At 42.0% G+C, this 20,555-nt stretch overlaps 1 protein-coding gene across 13 annotated transcripts in view; it reads left to right on the top strand.

The window, feature by feature from the left end:
• Nucleotides 1-20,555, top strand: part of NHLRC3 (NHL repeat containing 3) — a 52,378-nt gene that overhangs the window by 1,122 nt on the left and 30,701 nt on the right. For 6 of the 13 annotated variants that reach the window (XM_037800010.1, XM_037800019.1, XM_037800007.1 and 3 more), the window contains 4 exons: nucleotides 864-1,064; nucleotides 2,378-2,469; nucleotides 4,229-4,341; nucleotides 5,001-5,202. In XM_037800010.1, the coding sequence (XP_037655938.1) occupies nucleotides 864-1,064; nucleotides 2,378-2,469; nucleotides 4,229-4,341; nucleotides 5,001-5,202 (608 nt within the window). Of the gene's footprint in view, nucleotides 1-863; nucleotides 1,065-2,377; nucleotides 2,470-4,228; nucleotides 4,342-5,000; nucleotides 5,485-13,054; nucleotides 13,076-20,555 lie in introns of those variants that run through there. The other 7 variants (XM_037800016.1, XM_037800015.1, XM_037800012.1 and 4 more) reach the window with 3 other exon arrangements.

Raw genomic sequence — 20,555 nt, 5'->3', positions numbered from 1 at the left:
TAGTCATGGCTTTATGTTGCTAGAACTCACAACTTTGTTACTGCTTGTACATTTTAAAATCAGAGTTGCTGAGTCTGATCTTAATTTCTCTTAATGATTCATGAAATGTTTATTTTGTCATTCCCCAGAATCAAGAAGTTTAAAAAGGAGGCTCTAATTCTAATCTTCTTTTTGATCGAGGGACTTTTCCACTTTAAACCATCTTTAATCTGCTCTTCTCAGGTTAAGTAACTGTAAACTTCTGTGAAGCCAAGTAAAATGACACTCACTGTAACTGAACAAAGGGATCCTTACCTCTACATTTTCCTTAACCAGTTCTCTTTCAGAGATTGCGCTGAGAAACCAGAACTGCTTTGTTGCCCAAAGTGCAAAGATTTGCAGAAACTGATGTTAGTGTTTCTGAAATCCCACTAACTGCACCATGTCTGAAATCTTTCCTCCATCAAATTGTTTTAGTAGATTATGCTGAAAGACAAAATACACACAATTGAATTTACAGCAATGAATGTTTTCAGAGAAAGCAGTTTACTCGTGCTTGTGCTTTAAGACAAGGAGAAAATGTAGTTTAAAAAGATCTGTCATAGAGAACTTTTTCACTGACCTTCTGAAATTTGACGTCTGTACATTAATGTCTGAAATAACAGTTCTCAAATATGAGTTGTTATTCTTGAGTTTCATTTTTAAGAAATGCTTATTCACTGTCATAAGATTCAAGAAGAAAATGGTGCATTGTTTGTTAACTTCATGAACCTTTTGTACGAGTCAGAGCTTTAATTCTATTTAATTTATACTCTCAGTTTACTTGAAAATGTTAAGGTTCGTCCAGTAGTTATATTTGCTAACTGTGTATGTCTGTTTTACAGGATCCTTTGGTCATACTGTTAAAAAATACAGTTCCTTTGGTGATCTTGTTCAAGTCTTGGGTACCCCCGGCAAAAAAGGCACTGGTTTGAATCCCCTGCAGTTTGATAACCCTGCAGAATTATATGTAGAGGACACGGGAGATATTTACATCGTAGATGGTGATGGAGGGTTGAATAACAGATTGTTCAAACTGTCCCAAGGTACATGGCTTAATTTTGCATGTGTCCTAAGAATATTCTCTTATAAATTGGATTTAATCTGTTTGATGCTTGGTGTAAAGTTGTAACTGTGCTGTATATGAAGCTGCCTGTACAGGGCTCAAGTGTATTACTAGGAAAAACTAGAAAGCAAGTGCATGGCGTGGCCAACAATAAATGGTTCTGCTCACAGGCCTGCTTACCCTTCACCAGAGGCTGGGAGTGTCCTCTAAAGGAACTGGAGGCGTGTGAGAATGCACTTTGGGCTCAAGAGATGAGTGGGTACCCCATCCAGTTAAGGATGGGGAAGTTAGGAACCCAGAGTCCCAGAATCGAGGTATCCCACAGTCTGATGAACCAGCAGGTATCTATTGAGTGCCCTGCAGTCTGTTCCCAATAGTAGTTTAGGCACAGATCTAACGCAGGTGAAACAGGAGAACAGGAGTAAGGAAAAGGAGAAACCGGTATGGGCTGGAGAAGTGGGACACGGTTTCACGAAGGAAGTAGTTCTTCATTTGGGTGGGAGGAGAAGAGAGGGGAGGGAAGGCTGCACGAGGCCTAGGGTAGTGATTAAATGACTTCTAGGAAAGAAGCTGAAGATGCACTCTCTGAATAGTGGGAAACAAGATTTGGGACGCCCTTGAAAACTAATGTAAGGATTTTTAAAGTGAGCTTTTTGTCTGTAGAGTCCTTGATGTTTGTTAGTAAGGAAACAGTGTTATAGAAGCAGAGGTCTTTTACAAGGCAATTTTATATCAGGAAATATTTGGGGAGAGAGTGCTGTCATTTAGAGTCTTTGTAGTCAGTTTGTCCCAGTAACTGAATTTAGTAGGTTTAAGTTAAAGGGGGGTGGGGTGGGATACAGCAAGACTCCAAAAGATTGTATGAAAGAAGGAAACAGCCAAATTTAGGAAACATTGAAATGTGGATAACAAAGGAGACAGACGGTAAAAACTGATTGAAATTTTAGGCTCAGAAAAATGACAACACTTATAGATAAGTTGGAAAGGGGAACCACTTTGAGGGAAAGTATAATATGAACGCTGAACATAATGATTTTGAGGCAGTCATGAAAAATTTCGTGGAGCTCATCATTAAAGAAGTAGATTAATTGCTTAAAGCAGAGCAGGATTTTTTGGGGGGGGGTGGGGGTGGAGGCTAGAGCATAGGAATTAGACAAATGAGTATACAAACATGAAGCCAGGAAAGCATAGTTAACTGGGGGTATGACTGAATAGTTTTGCTGAAACTTATATCACAAAATATAACGTATAAATAAGCACAAGACATCCTATATGTTCTTTTACCCCTGATAGATTTCGCAATGCTTTGGCTGCATGGAGGAAATGGGACGGGGCCTGCCCAGTTCAACATACCTCACAGTGTCACAGTCGACTCAGCTGGCCGGGTAAAGATTCCATGTCATTGTGTCCTGGGCTCCATGTGTGAGTGTGTGCGCAGGTGTGAGGGTGTGTGTCTGGGTACGTCTGGGCTCAGGTGCACACACATACTCCTTTGTAATTGTTTGGGGTCTGTGGTGAGGGGCTTCCACACATACATAGAAATGAGCAAAATAGATGTCCTGTATAAAAGGATAAAAGGAATAAATAATGGATCTGAACATAGATAAAATTTAGTCACATTCCTACTAGTAAAACAGTTCTACAGATGTTTGTATTTTCAATTCTAGAGAAAGGTGTATTGATCAGAGGCAGGGAGAGAGAGGTTAGTTTGGAAGCTAGAAAAGGAGAGCATGTAGGCCTGGGTCTGGTAAATTCCCTGCAGTGGTTACTGTCCTCCTCAGAGGCTATTTCATGTTGGCATTACTGGATGATAAATATCGAGTGTTAGTTTCTGCACATTCGTGTTTTTATTATGACAATAGGGGCTTTATGTGGTGTTTTTGTGTTTTACTGTAACAATATGGAATACTGACTGTGAAAGAAGCTGTTCTGAGCATCAAATACGATTAACTCATTTAATCATCACCGCAAACCTATGTGAAAAATTAATTAGTTCCGGAATAAAGATGTTTCTTAAACAAGAGTTCCCATGATCAAGGTTTGTCGAGTAGGAAAGATAATGCTAACAATCTAAAGTGCCGTTCCGTCCTAGGGCCTCAGCTGTGTTTCCTTCTTGGTCATTTGTCTGAGACCGCATTCTCAAAATCCTTCAACAGACCCATCCTTGTTTAAGAATCATTGATCAGGGAACAACCTTGAGAAATCACCTTACCTAAGAGTCAGCAACCTTTCTAAAATGGTGTGATGAGTCTTGTTTCTGACTGGAGGTGAATTTAGTGGTATCCTACTTCTCCACTGACAAAGGAATAGTTAAGGTAACTCTGCAGAAATAGTCCCTGAATCCACAAATCCAGCCCAGGAAATCCCGAGGACCTGAAGTGGGAGATAGAAGAAGGCAGGCACCCACCCAGCCTGTTCCTGTGTACTTCTCTTGTTCTCAAATAACCCTCACTACCTGCTGTTAAAAACCATCTCTCTTCCCGTTTGTCCTGGCTTCCGGCTTCAAAGACCTGAAATGCCATCTAGAGAGAATTGGCCTTCCTGCTCTAGAGCAGTTCCTTAGGACTCATTGTAGCTCCAGAAGCCTGGATGCTAGCTAGGTGCTCTCCGGAGCATCCTCCGCGAGCGGCCAGCCCTCGGGCACGTGGTGACCGCGGGGGCCAGTTTCACAACACTGCCACGGGCACGCCCGAGCTCTGGAGGAGCAAGGCCACGGTTCTTTCGTTGTCTTGTTCCGGGCCCGGGAGGTAGCAGACGGGCAGTGCTCAGTGAGTGGACGTTTGTTAGAGGGATGGATGACAGCTGTCACTTTTCAGTATCCACCAATCCTCTGCATTACGGTGGAGGCCTCCAGTTTTTCAGGTTCTCACGTTCACTGGAAGGAGCGTGGTGGGCTTTGGGTGGAGACGGGTGGCCATTTGGACTGTGGCTCTTTCACCTCCTGTAAGCTCCCTTCAAATGAGTTCTGTAACCTTTCTGAACCTCATCTGAAAACGGGTGAAAACAGCTTCCATCCCTTCTTGCCTGGGGGCTTCTCATATTGAAACTAGTGAGAGCAAACACCCATTCTCTCCTCACCCCCTTTTCTCTTTCTTCGCATTCGACATGGATCTTTTCCAAAGGACTTTTTTTTTCATTTCTCAGGTGTGGGTTGCTGACCGAGGAAATAAAAGAATCCAAGTGTTCAATAAAGACACTGGGGAATGGTTAGGAGCCTGGACTGATTGTTTCACAGAAGAGGGACCTTCTTCAGTCCGGTAATTGTTTCTTTTTATTTTTAAATGCTTATTTTATTTGGCTGACATTACTTAGTTCCTCTGAATAGCTAACTGCAAGTTGAACCTATTTATTGTTAGTTTTAAGCAGGGAAAAAAAGGAGAATGGGCAGGAAACGAGTACTCAGAGAACATACACTGGTATTTCAAGTCCTATGCAAAATGAAAGCAGTTTAATGCCCGGTGTACTGTGGGGTCCACGTATCGAGGTATCAGGGTGGGCCCCACATGGCAAGTTATGGGGCTGGGCTCCACACATCGGGGTATGGGGGTGTCAGGGTACGCTCTAGTTATTAGAGCTGACATAAAGAGAGCTCTCCTAGAGCCTTTGCTGAGGTATATTTGCTAATTTTTTTTAATATAGACTAAAAATCAAAGTCTGAGTTCTGAAGAATCAGACTGAACCTACCACTGATTCCGCATTAGTTTCATTTTGTGTAGTACCCTGATATTTTTAAAAACTTAAGCTAAACTTGGTCTGTGTCTGTCATCATAAATCTCTTGCTTCTTCACAGACAGAATTAGATGAAGTAAAACTCTACTTAAACAAACCAGTCAGCATGTGTTAGTTGCTGACCATTGTTTCAAAAATAAGCATTTATTTAACCTAAGTTTGTCCTACAAAATGTCTGTCTTTGCAGATTCACTCCCGACGGGAAGTACTTGGTTTCGGCCCAGCTGAATCTCAGCAGGCTCTTGTTCCTGGCCGCGCCCCCAGTGGGGCTCATCGGCGACTGCTCCGTGCTCAGCGTGCTCCAGCTCGCAGACCAGGTCTCGCCTCATCTCTTGGATGTGGACAGGACGACTGGAGCCATCTACGTGGCAGAAATTGGAGCAAAACAGGTACAGAAGTACGTGCCTTTGAATAGCTATCTTCCTTCACTGGATTCATGAGCTTCTTTTCCTGGAGATCTTTCGTGGAACTTCAGTCTCAGATTCATTGTTAAGTTCTTAAACTGATGTTCAGGTACAAGAATATGTTTTTTGATCTTCACCTGATCTGGTACCAGAAGGATTTGTTTTTTTATCATTAAGAATCATGTTTGGTTGCCTTTCTTGGGATTTCATTTTACTTGTAAACTGCATAAGGATATTTTAATTAAATAAATATAATTTTGAAAAACATTGGAAAGAGGGACTTACCTAGTTAATTGCTCTGGAAGAGTCATTCTTCTTGGGGAAAATGGGAAGAGAAATATGTTAGAGGATATTTTGTTGAATTTCATGTGAAGAACTGGAAACTTCAAAGTGTTTTCACCTTAGATAAAATAAGCTGCTTGAGAGATTGAGTCAGGTGTGCTATTTATTAACCTGTGTGCCCACTAAGTGCCAGGTCCTGGAGATTATAAAGTGAAGGCAGGCTTGCTCTGCTTGTAGTCCGCCAGGGAGACATGCGTGCCAGCGTGCCAACACGGCGATGGCGGGCGGGCTTCCAGCTTCTGGCGAGAGGAGGGAGCGCGCTGCATCAGACGGGGGGTCCGGGAGGACATTGCGGGGAGTAGATTTGAGCCAGGACTTGAACAGCTGGGGAGGAGCTTCAGGGAATGGGGAGGGAAAATGTGGTCCTGCTGGAGACATTATAAAACATTTCAAACCTCCTGTGAACTTGGGTAGGTTTTTAAATAAAACCCTAACTTGGCTTTGGTCCTGTAGCAAAAGATACTTACTATTAACCTTTAAATGTAAGAATAAAATGGCATCTGAGCACTTTATGAAAGCGATTCTTCCAGGTAACCCAAATGTTTTCATAGGTGGCAGTAAAAATAGAGCATCTTCTCCAAGTTTCTTTCTTAATTTTTTTTAACATGAACTCAGTTCATTCCTAATATTTGTCTACCTCAAGGAAGTATCAGGAGAATTATTTGTGTATTTGCAGATGGTTGCCAAACACTTGGAGATATCGAGGTGAATAATTTCCTGTCTAGTTCTACATGTTTTTTTCCTCCGTTGGTCTGAATATTGGCTTTCCAATGAATATCATTTTTTCTTTATTCTAGTTTATTCTGGGTTTTGGTAGAACCTTGCCGTATTATGATCTTTCGAATCATTTTCCGCTTTCCTAGCATCACCCTCCCCCTCTATTCAGTTTTTACTGTAAATTTACTGTAACATTTGATCGGTCTCGAGTTGCCTTTCCTCATCACTTACGGCTGGAGTCTGTTTCCCGGACTTCAAGGAGCTCACACTGGTTTTAATGCCTGGATCAGATCTAAATGCAGTCAGGAAGGTAAAAATCCGCCAGCAGGAACCCCTGCCCTGTGTTCTGAGGCCATGTGTAAACGTGCTTGTGCCTCTGATCACACTCTGTGGTCTTGAGTGAATCGCTCCGCTGCGCCTTAATCTTCTCTTCAGTGAAACGGGGTCCCAGCCTCTCCACCTGCCCAGATGCTGTGAAAGTCAGACACGAGAGGGCGGGCAGGGCGTTCGAAACGTAGCAGTCCGTGGACGGTGACTGTGCTTTGTTAACGTAGGGCCTTTTAAAGGTGGTGTTTACCTGGTGCCAACACGGGTTTGCCCTATTGTTGCATTTATAGCTTTCATCAAAACATGTCCACATGGACTTTATGAAGTTTAGCTAATACAGTAATTGATTTGAATGAGAAGTGCCACTGTCTCTTTGAAGGAATGCAAGATAGGTGAACTGATGTTGTCATTTCTGAAATGTTTTGTTTACTTTTGTTTTATTCCAGAGTCTTTTAAAAGTTGCTAAAAATATCATTTTTGTATACCCTAAAAGAGTTTCTTTTATTAACATACTTGTAATCGTAGTATTTCATTTTCTTCGGATTAATTGGCTAAATGAATGAGAAATGTGTTCTGTTTTCTATAAATAAATACAAAATAAAATTTTGGAAAGACAGTATTGTAGTTATTAGAATAGGATTTGTTCTCATTTATAATTATGATGATTAGTTATTATTGGTATAGAGAAGAAGTCAGTTCTTCATGTATGTCATATCTATTCACCTTAATAAGCGCTTACTAATTTTAATTGTCTATATTACGGCTATGTGGATTTTCTAGGTGTAACCTGAAAATGAAGATAACTAAGTACATGTGGCACATTCAGTTATGTGCCCTAGAAAATGCGTGTTCCTAATCTCAGTCCCGTTCCTGTGGGTGCACACGCCTTGTGGACAGGCCCTTTTTGGTTAAGGTGTGGCCGGCTGAATCAGGGTGCTTCTTACTCCTACGCTGACGGCCTTACAGGGAGAAAGCCGGGGTGGGCGGGAAGTCAGTAGAACCCGGGAGAAGAGGGAGGGACGTCACCTGAGACAGGAGAGCAAGGGTCCTGGGATCGCGCCGACCCTGGGGGAAGCCAACCTTCCAGCCCCCATCACCTCGAGCCAGTGCTTTCCTGTTTGTAAGCCAACCCATCGTGGGCTATTTGTTTCAGCAGCTGGGAAAATAAAACACCACATCTGTCAGTATTTTGATCTAATCATTAAAATTTTATTGAATTAGCTACTCTATACAAAACTTGATTGTTGGTGGTGATATGGTACATGCTTACCTTATTCTGGTTTTATGGAAATATCAGTACTTCACCAATTAATATGATGTTTCACTAGTAAGTTTTGGTGGTTTTCATGTTTAAATTTTCTTTTATCTCTTAGAGTCTTATCAAGAATGATTAACAGATTTTATAAATGAATTTTGACATCAATGTGTATAATATGTTGATGTAAAGAATGTTATAGATATCTTTTGTTTATTAGAAGAAACTGTACTTGGTCATAATGTCTTGCTTGGAACTTTTGCTGTATTTTATTCTTGTAACAAAAGAGGGCAGTAAAGTTCTATTTATTTATAATTCAATAATGTTCCACCCATCTCAGAACGAATTTCAGTTTGCTTATGATAAAATACTAAGGTTGCATTAAAATACAAAGGATAGAGTGAAAAATTATATGGACGGGGAGAGGAAAGGAGGAAAGTACGTTTATTCAAAACCTGGGTTATAATAGTTACACCAGTTAAGCAGTAAATTAGTTTTCAGTTTTTTTGTAGCCATGGCAAAGAAGGAAATCTGGATAAATAATCTCATTTGATAAAAAGAAATTGATCCATTCTTTGGAGACAAAAACTTTTCCTGTTGTTCATTGCATGGCTTCTTACAGATGAAACTAAACAAAGTGTCTTCAGATAAATTTAATATAGCTTGAAGAAACTTAGATTTTTTTATTTGATGAAAATTCATCGTTGATATAAGGAGGGGACAGGGTCTTTAAACCAGTAGCTCAATAAATAACTGTTCATATTTGGTGCACACACCACCAATTGGATGCTTTGTCTTCAGTGCTGTCTAGCAGACGTGACAGTGATAAATTCTGTATCTGCTGCCGTGTGATGGCCCCTGGCACATGTGCCTCATGAGCATTTGAATATGGCTTGTGTCTCTGAGGAGCCAGATTTTCAGCTTTATTATTGATTAATTTAAATTTAGGTTGTCACATATGGCTACTGTATTGGATAGCACAGTAGGTGACTCTAGGTTTTCAAAATGATGACAAATAACTTGTTTTTCCCTCAGTTTCCTTATTCATTGGTGTAATTTGCCTTCTTGTTGTCATGGATTATACAGTGTGACCTTGGCAATATGTCTCATACTCCAAACTAGCCTCGGAGGGTAAAAATTACCATTAATGTTGAAATAATTCATTTTTGAGTCTGCCGTTAAATATTTTCCAGGTGAAAATGACATTGGTCTATGAAGTACTAAGCAAAAATGCTCTCCAAGAGCCTTTATGTACGTAGGTATTTACATATTTTATCAGCCTGCTTCTGGGACATGCCAATTCTTGTCACAGATTTTTTTTCCCCTAAGGAGAAATAATTTTCATGCAAAACAGCTCAAGCTTGAACACAAACTTTGTCTCACATAGATTATTTGTGTGTCCTGTCAGTGATCTTTGCACTAATTGTTCAAACATCCCACACTCCGGATGGCGGGCAGTGAAACAACCACAGCTGCCTGCTGCTGATGTGGGATTGCCAGACCGTCAGTGGTGATGTACTGATCAAGTACTTTTCAAGCTACTTTTTGAGTACTGATCGAGCTACTTTTATATGTTCTGTTCATGATACAATTTGATTTCCTATAATAATACTACCATTTTTAATTTGTCATTAATCCTTGTTATTGAAATTAATTTTTATCAGTATTATTAAAACTTTTTATCTCTTAAATACTTTTAAATCTGTTTAAAAATTAAAAAAAAAAAAAAAAGCAACTGTGTGCTGCATATAATGCCTTATTGCAAGTGGGGGGACTGACGCAGAGATGCCGTCACCTTGAAAACGGCCATCCCTATTCAGGGGTGGACACCGACACAGCTTCTAAGCCACGCTCTGCCAGTGCCCAGCTGAGCACATGGCCAGGTACAGAGCCTACCTGCCACAGTGCAGCATTTCCAGTACCAGCCCTCTAAGTGCAAACCAGTGTCCTATATAGAGGATTCAGCAGCTGAAGCTGCTGCACCTGAGGTAGCTGTTGAAATGCCCTTTGTACAATGATGGGTCCACTAGCAGGTGGCCTCCCACATGGACAGCTGTGGCAGTGCAACCCAGTACTGGCACTATATGGTGGGAGATGGGTGCTATGCAAAGCAGGCAACTGGCTAAAGAAAAAGCAGTGTGGATGCTAACAGTGCATGAACCAGACACGTGCTAACCGTCTGTACCAACACTGGACTGTTTACAAAGGCCTTATGACCTGGATGGCAACCAGGAAGCAAGAACAATGGACAAGCACAGGTTGTGCCCTCTGGGGACAAGAATTGTGGAAAAAATCGGGGACGCCCGCCGAGGAAAGGTAACTGTTGCCCGCAGCTGGCGGACACCAATAGAGAGTGACCTTTGTGCTCCCTGCGTTGACCACGGGCCACCGCACCAGATGGGACACGTGGGCTCCGTCGGCCCCTCCCACTTTCGAGGTAAGCTTGTGCTGCCGTGGACACGGCGACAGGACTCCCGTTAGCTTTCCCGGTGGGGAAGGCGAGCCAGCGGGGCCACCGTCGGCTGTCTGGAGAGGGTGTGTGCCCTGACCTGCACAAACAGTGACGGGAGGACCCCTTTCGCTGGACGGACGATCCAAGCATGGGCCATGCACTATGAAACCTCTACAGTAGACTAAAAGGCTCTATCAGGCCTCAACCTGCTTAAATACAAAGCTGCGGGCGGCTGCACCTGCCACTGTTGAAATGCTAACGGTGGGACCCATCCCAGCTTGAGAATCCAAGTTACAGGGCCGCCGCTTCACAGCCCCAGAGGGGCAATGGTAGTAACTTGTTGCCTGTCTCAGACCATTCAAAACGGGGAAAATGAGGTCCTTGGGCCTTGGTGCTGGCCTGTGCAGCCACGTTGGCTAGGAATCCTAAGTCCCTGGGGAATAAGAGTTAACTAAAATATTGTAGTAAGACCTAAATGTCTGTTAAAATCGTTATCACCCATCTGGGGCCTCCTGTTCCAGCGGGAACTTTATGCACAACTACGTGGACCCTTCTGATGTCCAGATGAACAAGTGATGTAATGGTAGAAAACTCTCAAGATTTGCAGAGGAAGAATACCTGATATTTACAACTGCCCCATGACGTTCTCTGCCTGGTACCTTTTTGTCAACCAGCAGGACTCTAGCATGTAATTATCCATCATTGTTCCCCATAAACATCTTTCTTTTTGCTCTTAGCACCCTAGCAAACACCTTCCTGCAGTGGGCTTCAGGAACGCAGGCCCACAGTGGAAGCCAGTATTAGGTTTGCACGGATGTGCCATCTTCAGGCGCAACCGGCCTTCCTTGGGCTGTGACCCCTGCTAACTGGCCTGCGTGGAGCCCCCAGCTGACCTGGCAGAACCCAACACATGGAAAAATCTGGATCTCCGTGTGAAGACTCCTAGTGTTCTGCTGTCTTATCCTGCACGCTTGTCCTACGGTCACCGCAGTCTGCTGTGTGTGGGGGTGCTGAGGGCCCAGGGCCCCACTCCCTGGGGGGAAGCATTAGAACACCCCTCCCCTAATCACTGGTAGTAAACAAATCTTGGGAGACCCTGTAACCAAATCTCACGAGAAACTCCATTGCCACAAACCTTTCCAAGTCCCCCCTGCCTTGGCACGCCTCTCTGCGGAATGGCAGAATGCTGACTTCACTCTCCCGACCCACCATCAGGAAAAACCATCTCCGGTTTTGTAAGTTGCTAATTTCAATCGCACGGGTAACTCCGTGCCAGGTGCGTTCTTTGGTCTTGGGGCTAATCTGGATTGGCACAGTATGGTTGAATGATATTCCATTGTGTGTATATAGTACATTTTGTTTATCCATCTGTTGATGGACGCTTGGGTTGCTTCCACTTTTTGGCAATTGTGAACAATGCTGCTATGAACTTTGGTGTAGCAGTAACTGCTCTAGTTCCACATTCAGTTCTTTTGAGTGTACACCCCAGGTAGGATTTTCAGGTCTTATGGTAATTCTACGTTCAACTTTCTGATGAACTGCTATACTGTTTTCCACAGTGACTGCACCATTTCACAATACCACCAGAAATGTATAAGGGTTCTAATTTCTCCACATCTTTGCCAATTCTTGTTTTTTTAATAATAGCCATTCTAGTGGGTGTGAAGCAGCATTTCATTGTGGTTTTGATTTGCCTTTGCCTGATGACCAATGATGTTGAGAATCTTCTCATGGGCTTATTGGCCATTTTTAATATTTTATTTGGAGAAATTTCTATTCAAGTCCTTTGCCCATTTTTTTTTTCTTTTGGTTGTTGAGTTGTAGGGTTTCTTTGTATAATCTGGATACTAAACTCTTACCAGCTATAACTTTAGTTAATTATTTCTCCCATTCTGTAGGTTCTTTTCACTTTCTTGATAATGTCTTTTGGCATACAAATGTTTTTAATTTTGATGAAGCCTATTTTATGTAGTTTTCCTTTTGTTGCTCATGCTTTTGGTGCCATATTTAAGAAATTGCTACCAAATCTAAGGTCATGATTTCCCCTATGTTTTTTTCTAGGAGTTTTAGTCTTATTTTTTTGTATTTGATCCATTTAGAGAGAATTTTTATATACTGTGAGAGGTAGAACTCCTTGTAAAAGCAAAGTGGGTACAAGAGACCCCCTTCAAGTTTTCTTGGTTACAATTACCTCAGTCGACCCACCTGCGTTGCTTACACTCTGGCACAGTAGTCCAGACACTCAATTTGGTTGAGACTGAAGGTGACTTTTGAGAAAAATCTTGCTCCTTCCTGCCTGTTGCTTCCCCTTGGGATCATATCCATGCAGTGACAACTTTGTATCCAAACAGCCTCAACTCCAAATTTCTACACAGAAAGAAAGCATTGCTTTTTTCTTACAGATTTAATGTTTATGTGGTGGCTTTGCAGGAATCTGAGATGGTGAGCCAGTGGCTAAGGGTTCCCTGCCCACTGGGATGTCCACCATCTCCAAAATGCATAGACTGCCCTTGAGTCAGTGAGAGGGTTCAATCCTCAGCCGGCTGCTTTTGAGTTTTAACTAATGCCTAGAACAACCCATTACTTTTAACGTAACACCTGGAACAAACCATTACCTTTAACAAAATACCTAGTGTAACTCATTACCTTTGAGGAAGATCGTAAGGCAGTTGTCTCAGCTCCTGGGGGCTGCTATGACAACGTACCACAAATGGGGTGGCTTAAACCACCAGGAATCCTCTCAGTTCTAGGGGCTGCAGTCCGAAGTCCAGTGCCAGCAGAGCCACGCTCCCCCGACATCTGCAGGAAGACACTGTTCCACGCTTCTCTGCTGGCTTCCGGCCAGGCCTTGCCAGCAGCCACGGCGTTCCCCCCGAGGTCTGTGTCCAACTACCCCTTCTCGTGAGGACACCAGCCACAGTGGATTAGGGCCACCCCTCTGCAGCTCGGCCTCCTTGTAACCTGCCCAATTCCATCAGCAATGCCCTATCTCAAAAAGGCCACACCCTGAGGTACTGGGGAGGACTTCAGAGGATAAGAGCAGCGAATCGGAGTCCTTCCTTTATCTTCAGGCCCACCCCTCACCATCAAAGAACCAGGATCCAAACACTACGGAAACAAAGCATACCTTTCCCAAAGACACATATTTACGGGTATTGTTGTTGTATTTATAAATTATAATAAAAATTAAGAATATATTTAAAAGTCCGAAGTTGCTAAAGATGAGACAGGAAGTATCAATAGGAATAAAGACTACAATAGATTAAACATTTCAAGAATTCATAGTAATATTTAAAAAATCCTCATTGGTCACCCTTGGAGGATGATAGGTGACCCATTATTTTGGAAACTGGTGGAGTGAAGGATCAAGCATTCATCTTGCTGTGCCAAGTAGAACTGTACCTGAAAATAGATGACGGAGGGAAGTTGCTGTTTATGGAAGTATTCCAGCTAACTATATGAAGGAAATAATAGAATTAGAATATCAATATCAATATTTTGTAATTCCTAGTGAAATACTAGATCTAGGGAATGATTTATAACCATTTATAATTTATAATGGTGCTAACATTACAACATTATTTGCCCACTAACCTATGAGGAAGGCTTGTCAAAAAAACCAAACATGAATTGGTGGAAGCCACTAACTACCAGTTTACAGGGGATACGGGAGGCAGAGGAACATGTTACACCAAGCCATGAGGACAACATCAGCAAAACCCAGACTTTGGGAAACTTTAAGGCAGATGAACCAGTTCCTTCAACAAATAAATTGAAAGGGCAAATATAGTGAGATCCAGAGCTAGAGCAAGAGGGAGCAAGAAAATAGAGGAGGAGGAGGAAGAGGAGACTATAGATCAACAGAAATTTAGGAAACAAGTCTGGGCTTTATTTAAATACTGGTTCAAACAAGTAATTTTTAAAATATATGAGAGAATGAGCTAAATTTGAACAGTGACCAAATGTTAAATATTAAGGCATTATTGTTAATTTTGAAGATGTGATAGTGGTAGCATTATTATGTTCAGAGGAATCATTATTATTGAGAAATACATTTTGAAATACTAAAAGACAAAACGTTTTTGATTAAACAACATTACTCAAAGTTATGGATTTAATAAAGTTAGGGATTTGATGCAAAATGATCTGTGGGTACGGAGAAGTCTGCAGGGACATAGGAAAAGTGAGACTATCTGTGAGATGATGAGTGTTGAAATTTTCCATAATATGAAGTTCAAGAACAACGGAAGTAGCATTATTCTAAGTAAATTTTATTGTCTAGGCTTCAAAATACAAATAAACATACAATTATCCAAAAATCCAAAGTGTACAATCACTTGCCCCTGGGTACCCTCATACAGCTGTGCATCCATCACACTTAATTTTTGTTCAATTTTTAGAAACTTTTCATTACTCCAGACAAGAAATAAAGTGAAAGATGAAAAAAGAAAAAAAGAAAAGGAAACTCTAATCCTCCCCTATCCCTAACCACCCCCCCTTAATTGTTGACTCGTGGTGTTGGTATAGTACATTTGTTACTATTTATGAAAAAATGTTGAAATACTACTAACTGTAGTATATAGTTTGTAATAGGTATATAGTTCTTCCCTATATGCCCCTCTAATATTAACTTCTAATTGTATTGTCATACATTTGTTCTGGTTCATGGAAGCGATTTCCTAGTATTTGTACAGTTGATCATGGACATTGCCCACCACAGGATTCAGTTTTATACATTCCCATCTTTTGACCTCCAACTTTCCTTCTGGTGACATACATGACTCTGAGCTTCCCCTTTCCACCTCATTCACACACCATTCAGTGCTGTTAGTTATTCTCACATCTTGCTACCAACACCCCCTGTTCATTTCCAAACATTTAAGTTCATCCTAATTGAACATTCTGCTCATACTAAGCAACCACTCCCCATTCTTAAGCCTCGTCCTATATCTTGGTACCTTATATTTCATGTCAATGAGTTTACATATTATAATTAGTTCCTATCAGTGAGACCCTGCAATAGTTGTCCTAATGTGTCTGGCTTATTTCACTCAGTATATTGCCCTCAAGGTTTTGTCATCAACCCATTTTTTTTTTAATTTGGTTTTGTTCACTCACCATACATTCCATCCCAAGTAAATAATTGATGTTTTTCTGCATGGTCATACATTTATGTGTTCACCACCTTCACCACTATCTATATAAGGGCATCTACATTTCTTCCACAAGGCAGGAGGGAGAGTCAAAGAAGGTAGAGAGGCAAAAGAAAGAGGAAAAAAATGACAGCTAGGAAGCAGCAAAAGGAAAAATAACCTTAATCAAAGTAGAATAAAGAATCAGACAATACCACCAATGTCAAGTGTCTAACATGCCTCCCCTATCCCCCCCTCTTATCGCATTCACCTTGTATATACCTTTGTTACATTAAAGGAAGCATAATACAATGATTCTATTAGTTACAGTCTCTAGTTTATGCTGATTGCATCCCTCCCCCAATGCTCCCCATTTTTAACCCCTTGAAAGGTTGACATTTGCTTGTTATCCCTCGTAAAAGAACATATTTGTTACATTTTATCACAATTGTTGAATACTCTAGATTTCCACCAAGTTACACAGTCCCAGTTGTTATCTTTCCTCCTCCTTTCTTGTGGTGTCTCACATGTTTCCCCCACCTTCCTCTCTCAACCGTATTCATAGTTACCTTTGTTCAGTCAGTGGTACTTACATGTTGTGCTACCATCTCCCCAAATCATGTTCCAAACCACACACTCCTGTCTTCTATCATCCTATAGTGCTCCCTTTAGTATTTCCTGTAGGGCAGGTGTCTTGTTCACAAAGTCTCTCATTGTCTGTCAGAAAATATTTTGAGCTCTCCCTCATATTGAAGGACAGCTTTGCTGGATACAGGATTCTTGGTTGGTGTTTTTCTCTTTTAGTATATTAAATATATCACCCCCACTTCCTTCTTGCCTCCATAGTTTCTACTGAGAAATCCACACATAGTCTTATCAAGCTTCCTTTGTATGTGATGGATCATCTTTCCCTTGCTGCTCTCAGGATTTTCTCTTTATCTTTTATGTTTGATAATCTGATTATTAAGTGCCTTGGTGTAGGCCTATTCAGATCTATTCTGTTTGGGGTATGCTGCACTTCTTGCACTTCCATAATTTTATGTCTTTCATAAGAGATGGGAAATTTTCATTGATTATTTTTTCTGTTATTGCTTCTGCCCCTTTTCCCTTCTCTTCTCCTTCTGGGACACCAATGACATGTACATTCCTGCATTTCGTTTTGTCCTTAAGTTCCCAGAGACATTGCTCATATTTTTCCATTCTTTTCTCTATCTTTTCTTTTGTGTGCACACTTTCAGGTGCCTTGTTCTCCAGTTCCTGAGTGCTTTCCTCTGCCTCTGGAGATCTGCTGTTGTATGTCTCCTTTGTGTCCTTCGTCTTGTGTGTTGTGCCTTTCATTTCCATAGATGTCAGTTGTTTTTCAAATTTTTGATTTCTACCTCATATATGCCCAGTGTTTTCATTATACGCTTCATCTCTTTTGCCATATCTTCCCTAAACTTTCTGAATTGATCCAGCACTAGTTGTTTCAATTCCTGTATCTCAGTTGAAGTGTAAGTTTGTTCCTTTGAGTGGGCCATAACTTCGCCTCTCCTAGTGTAAGTTATGTTTTTCTGTTGTCTGGGCATCTGGCCTTGTTGGTTACCCCAATCAGGTTTTCCCAGAGCAGAACGGGTTCAGGTCTTGGAAGGAGATAATAGTATCCTGTTTCCTTGAGGGTGTCTTAGAAGATTGATACACCCTGTGAGGCCTCAGGTCACTGTGCTTTTCTGCCCAGCATGTGGCGCCAGTCAGCCTGTAACTCCAGACTGGTGTAAGGAGGTGTGGCCTGTGGCTGTTTTCCCCCAGGCTCTGGGGTCTGGTTCTGAATGGAAGGCAGGTAGTAGAGCTTGGCACCACCTCTTTCCTCTTAGGGAAGAAACCCCCCTTAGGGAGAAGTCATTTGCATTTGAACTGTCTCTGACTCTGCTATCTCCACCATTGTCTGGGTCTGAGCTCTGGGAATTGAAAATGGCTGAGGCTTTCTCCACTGAGCTGAAAAAGGGACAGAAAGACCCCCTTCAGGGTCAGTCTGTAGCCCCCCTCAGTTTAACCCATTGGCCAGAGATGGCACCCAGTCCTCTGGGCTTCCCCTCCCTCCCAGAGAGGTCCTCCAGCTCTCCAAGGTCAGTCGTCAGCACAAGTCTCTGTCTGCTTGTTGGGGATTTGTAGCTTGCTAATTAAAACCCCAGTTGGAGCTCAGCTGAGCTGTATTCACTTGCTCAGAGAGTGCTGCTCTCTAGTGCTGTGAGGCTTTGCAGCTCGGGCCATGGGGGTAGGAGGCTCCTGGCTTGGATCCTTAGTTTTTACTTACAGATTTTATGCTGCGATCTCGGGCATTCCTCCCAATTCAGATTGGTGTATGATGAGTGGATGGTCACGTTTGTCCCCCTGAAGTTATTCCAGATTATTTACTATTTGTTCCTGGTTGTTTATTAGTTTTTTCCAGGGGACTGACTAGTTTCCACTCCTCTCTATGCTGCCATCTTCTTCTCCCCTCCACTTTTTAATCTTATCTACAATTGCTTTTATTAAGGGGCTGTATCTCAGTTCTTCCCCTTTCCATAATGGTGACCAAAGCTAAGAGGCATTAGTTTAGAATGGTGCCTTTGCCACAGACTCCACCCAAAGGCACTGTCAGTGCTGGCCACATCCAACTCACAGGGCAGGTCTGGATCTGTGGCCCCCTGTGCTTGTGCCTGTGCTATTGCCCTTTTTCCCTTTTTATATGCAGCCTATTGGGAGATGTTCCTTTCCTAATGAAGACATACAAAAGTTTTAACAATTTGGGCTAAGGGAGGAACAAAAGGTCCTTAATACTCCAACAACCCCAAAAAAGCCATTAGTTGCTTTGGCATTTGTGGCATGGGGAAACATTGCACCTTATCAACTACAGCAGAAGGTGTAGTTTTATTTTACCCAATCATAAAACACCTAAGTTTAAAAGAGTTACTGGTTAACATGACTTTATCAGTGTAGTGAGATAGAGTTACACTTGCTGGACCTTGCCGCTTAGCCAAACCTCTTGCCATGAGACTGAGGTAGATGGTCAGGCTATGCACACAGCCTCAGGGAAGAAAGTACAAGTCCATTGTTGGCCTCCCCAGGAGAAGGCAGATGTAGGCTGGCTTGATTTTCCTAGGGAGATACTACAAAAAGCATTAGCAAGATCCACTCACACTATACCAGAGGCGGGATTCCCAATTAGTGGTTTGCAATGTGGCATTTTATTTTCTATGCTTACCATTTTTAATCTCCAATCTCAATTACAAAAAAAAAAAAAAATTAAACTATACCTCCCCGTTTTTCTTCACCCAGACTTTCCTCATAGCTGCCTTAGGTACTTAGAGTTTGGGGATAGGGATAGGTGAAACAGAAAGAAAAAGGCTTGGCTTGCTGAACCTGGCTTTAAAAGTTTTAAATCAGAGTAGTGGTATTTAACGGTTTCCATGCCCTTTTAAAAATTGTTCCCAATTATTGGATTTATTTTACTTAGAGCTGTGACCTGGACAATTCTTCTGCTGCCTTAGGGAAATTCCAGGGGTGATTTCTTTTTAATGCCCAGGTTTGCTTATAGTAGTCTCACAACTAAGGCTTTGAACCCTGCTGAGGGGGTGGGGCCTTGGTTCCTCACACAACTGAGTAGTATACTTGAAAGTGCTTAAAGTGGGAAATTTTCAGTTGTGTGTATGTTACTACAATAAAAAGGATTTTTGTAAAAAATAACTTGTTAGAAAAGATCAATAAAAGTGATAAACTTCTAGCTGTACTGATCAAGAAAAACTACCAATGTTAGGAATGAAAGCGGTTACATCACTACAGATCCCACTGGAATTGAGAATAATAATAAAGGAATATTATCAAAACTTTATGCCACAGTATTTGACCACTTAGACTAGGAGTTAGCGAACCCACTCATTACATGGCCAGACATAACTCTTTCAGACCCGGTGGGCTACACAATCACTGTTGCAGCCCCTCCACTCTTCCACTTAGCTTGAAAGCGGCTGTAGGTGACACACAAGTGATTGGGCATGGCTGCTTTACAACAGCTTTATTTACAAAATCAGACTGGCTCAGATTGGACTCATAGGCCATAGTTTGCCAGTCCTGCACTCATTCAGAGGAAATGGACAAATTTTTTGAAAGACAGATATAAGAAGACTATTCACAAAAAGAAATAGAAAGTCTGAGTAGCCCTGTATCTAGTGCAGATATTTACACTGAGAGCCATGGATGAATCTTAAAGGCATTACCTGAGCACAAGAAGCAGACCTGAGAGTACATACTATATCATTTCATTTATGTGAAATTCCAGAAAAGGCAAAATTAACCTACAGCGACAAAGCATATGAGAGGGTGTCTGGCGCCGTGGTTGGTATTGGAGAATGGTGTGAGGCACCTCTTGGCATTATGGAAAAGATGTGTATCCTCATTTTGGTAATGATTTCACAGGCATGTGCATCTGTCAGCAGTCAAACTGTACACTTAAAGTGGGGGACATTCTATTGAATGTAAATCACAGTTCAATAAAATTGATTTTAAAAAAATAATAAAACAGAAGATAAGAGAATAGGTCCAGAAAGAGACTTCTGGGTGGAGGAACGGTAGGTGAGCGAGCACTGCGTGGTGCTGGAGGAGGTGCTGAGGCTTTGGGCAGGTGTTGTGTGGAGCACGTGAAACACAGCGAGTGAAGTCATTACCGAGTGTTCCGGTTTGCTAATGCCTTTTCGCAGAACACCAGAAATGGATCGGCTTTTATAGAGGGGGTTTATTTGGTTTAAAGTTACAGTCTTAAGGCCATAAAGTGTCCAGGTCAGTCATCAGCAATCAGGTACCTTCACTGGAGGGTGGCCGATGGTGTCCGGAAAACATTTCTAGCTGGGAAGGCATGTGGCTGGTGTCTGCTCCAGAGTTCTGGTTTCAAAATGGCTTTCTGCCAAGACATTCCTCTCTAGGCTGCAGCTCCTCAAAAATGTCACTCCTAGTTGCTCTTGGGGCGTTTGTCCTCTCTTAGCTTCTCAGGAGCAAAAGTCTGCTTTCAAAGACCGTCTCCAAAATTTTGCTCTGTAAACTGCAGCTCCTCTCTCAGCTCCTGTGTGTTCTCCAAAGTGTCCTTCCTGGCTGTAGCAAG

Source organism: Choloepus didactylus, chromosome 12 (assembly GCF_015220235.1).
Source record: "Choloepus didactylus isolate mChoDid1 chromosome 12, mChoDid1.pri, whole genome shotgun sequence".
Taxonomy (NCBI): Eukaryota; Metazoa; Chordata; class Mammalia; order Pilosa; family Megalonychidae; genus Choloepus; species Choloepus didactylus.
This window is presented reverse-complemented; position numbering and strand designations above follow the sequence as displayed.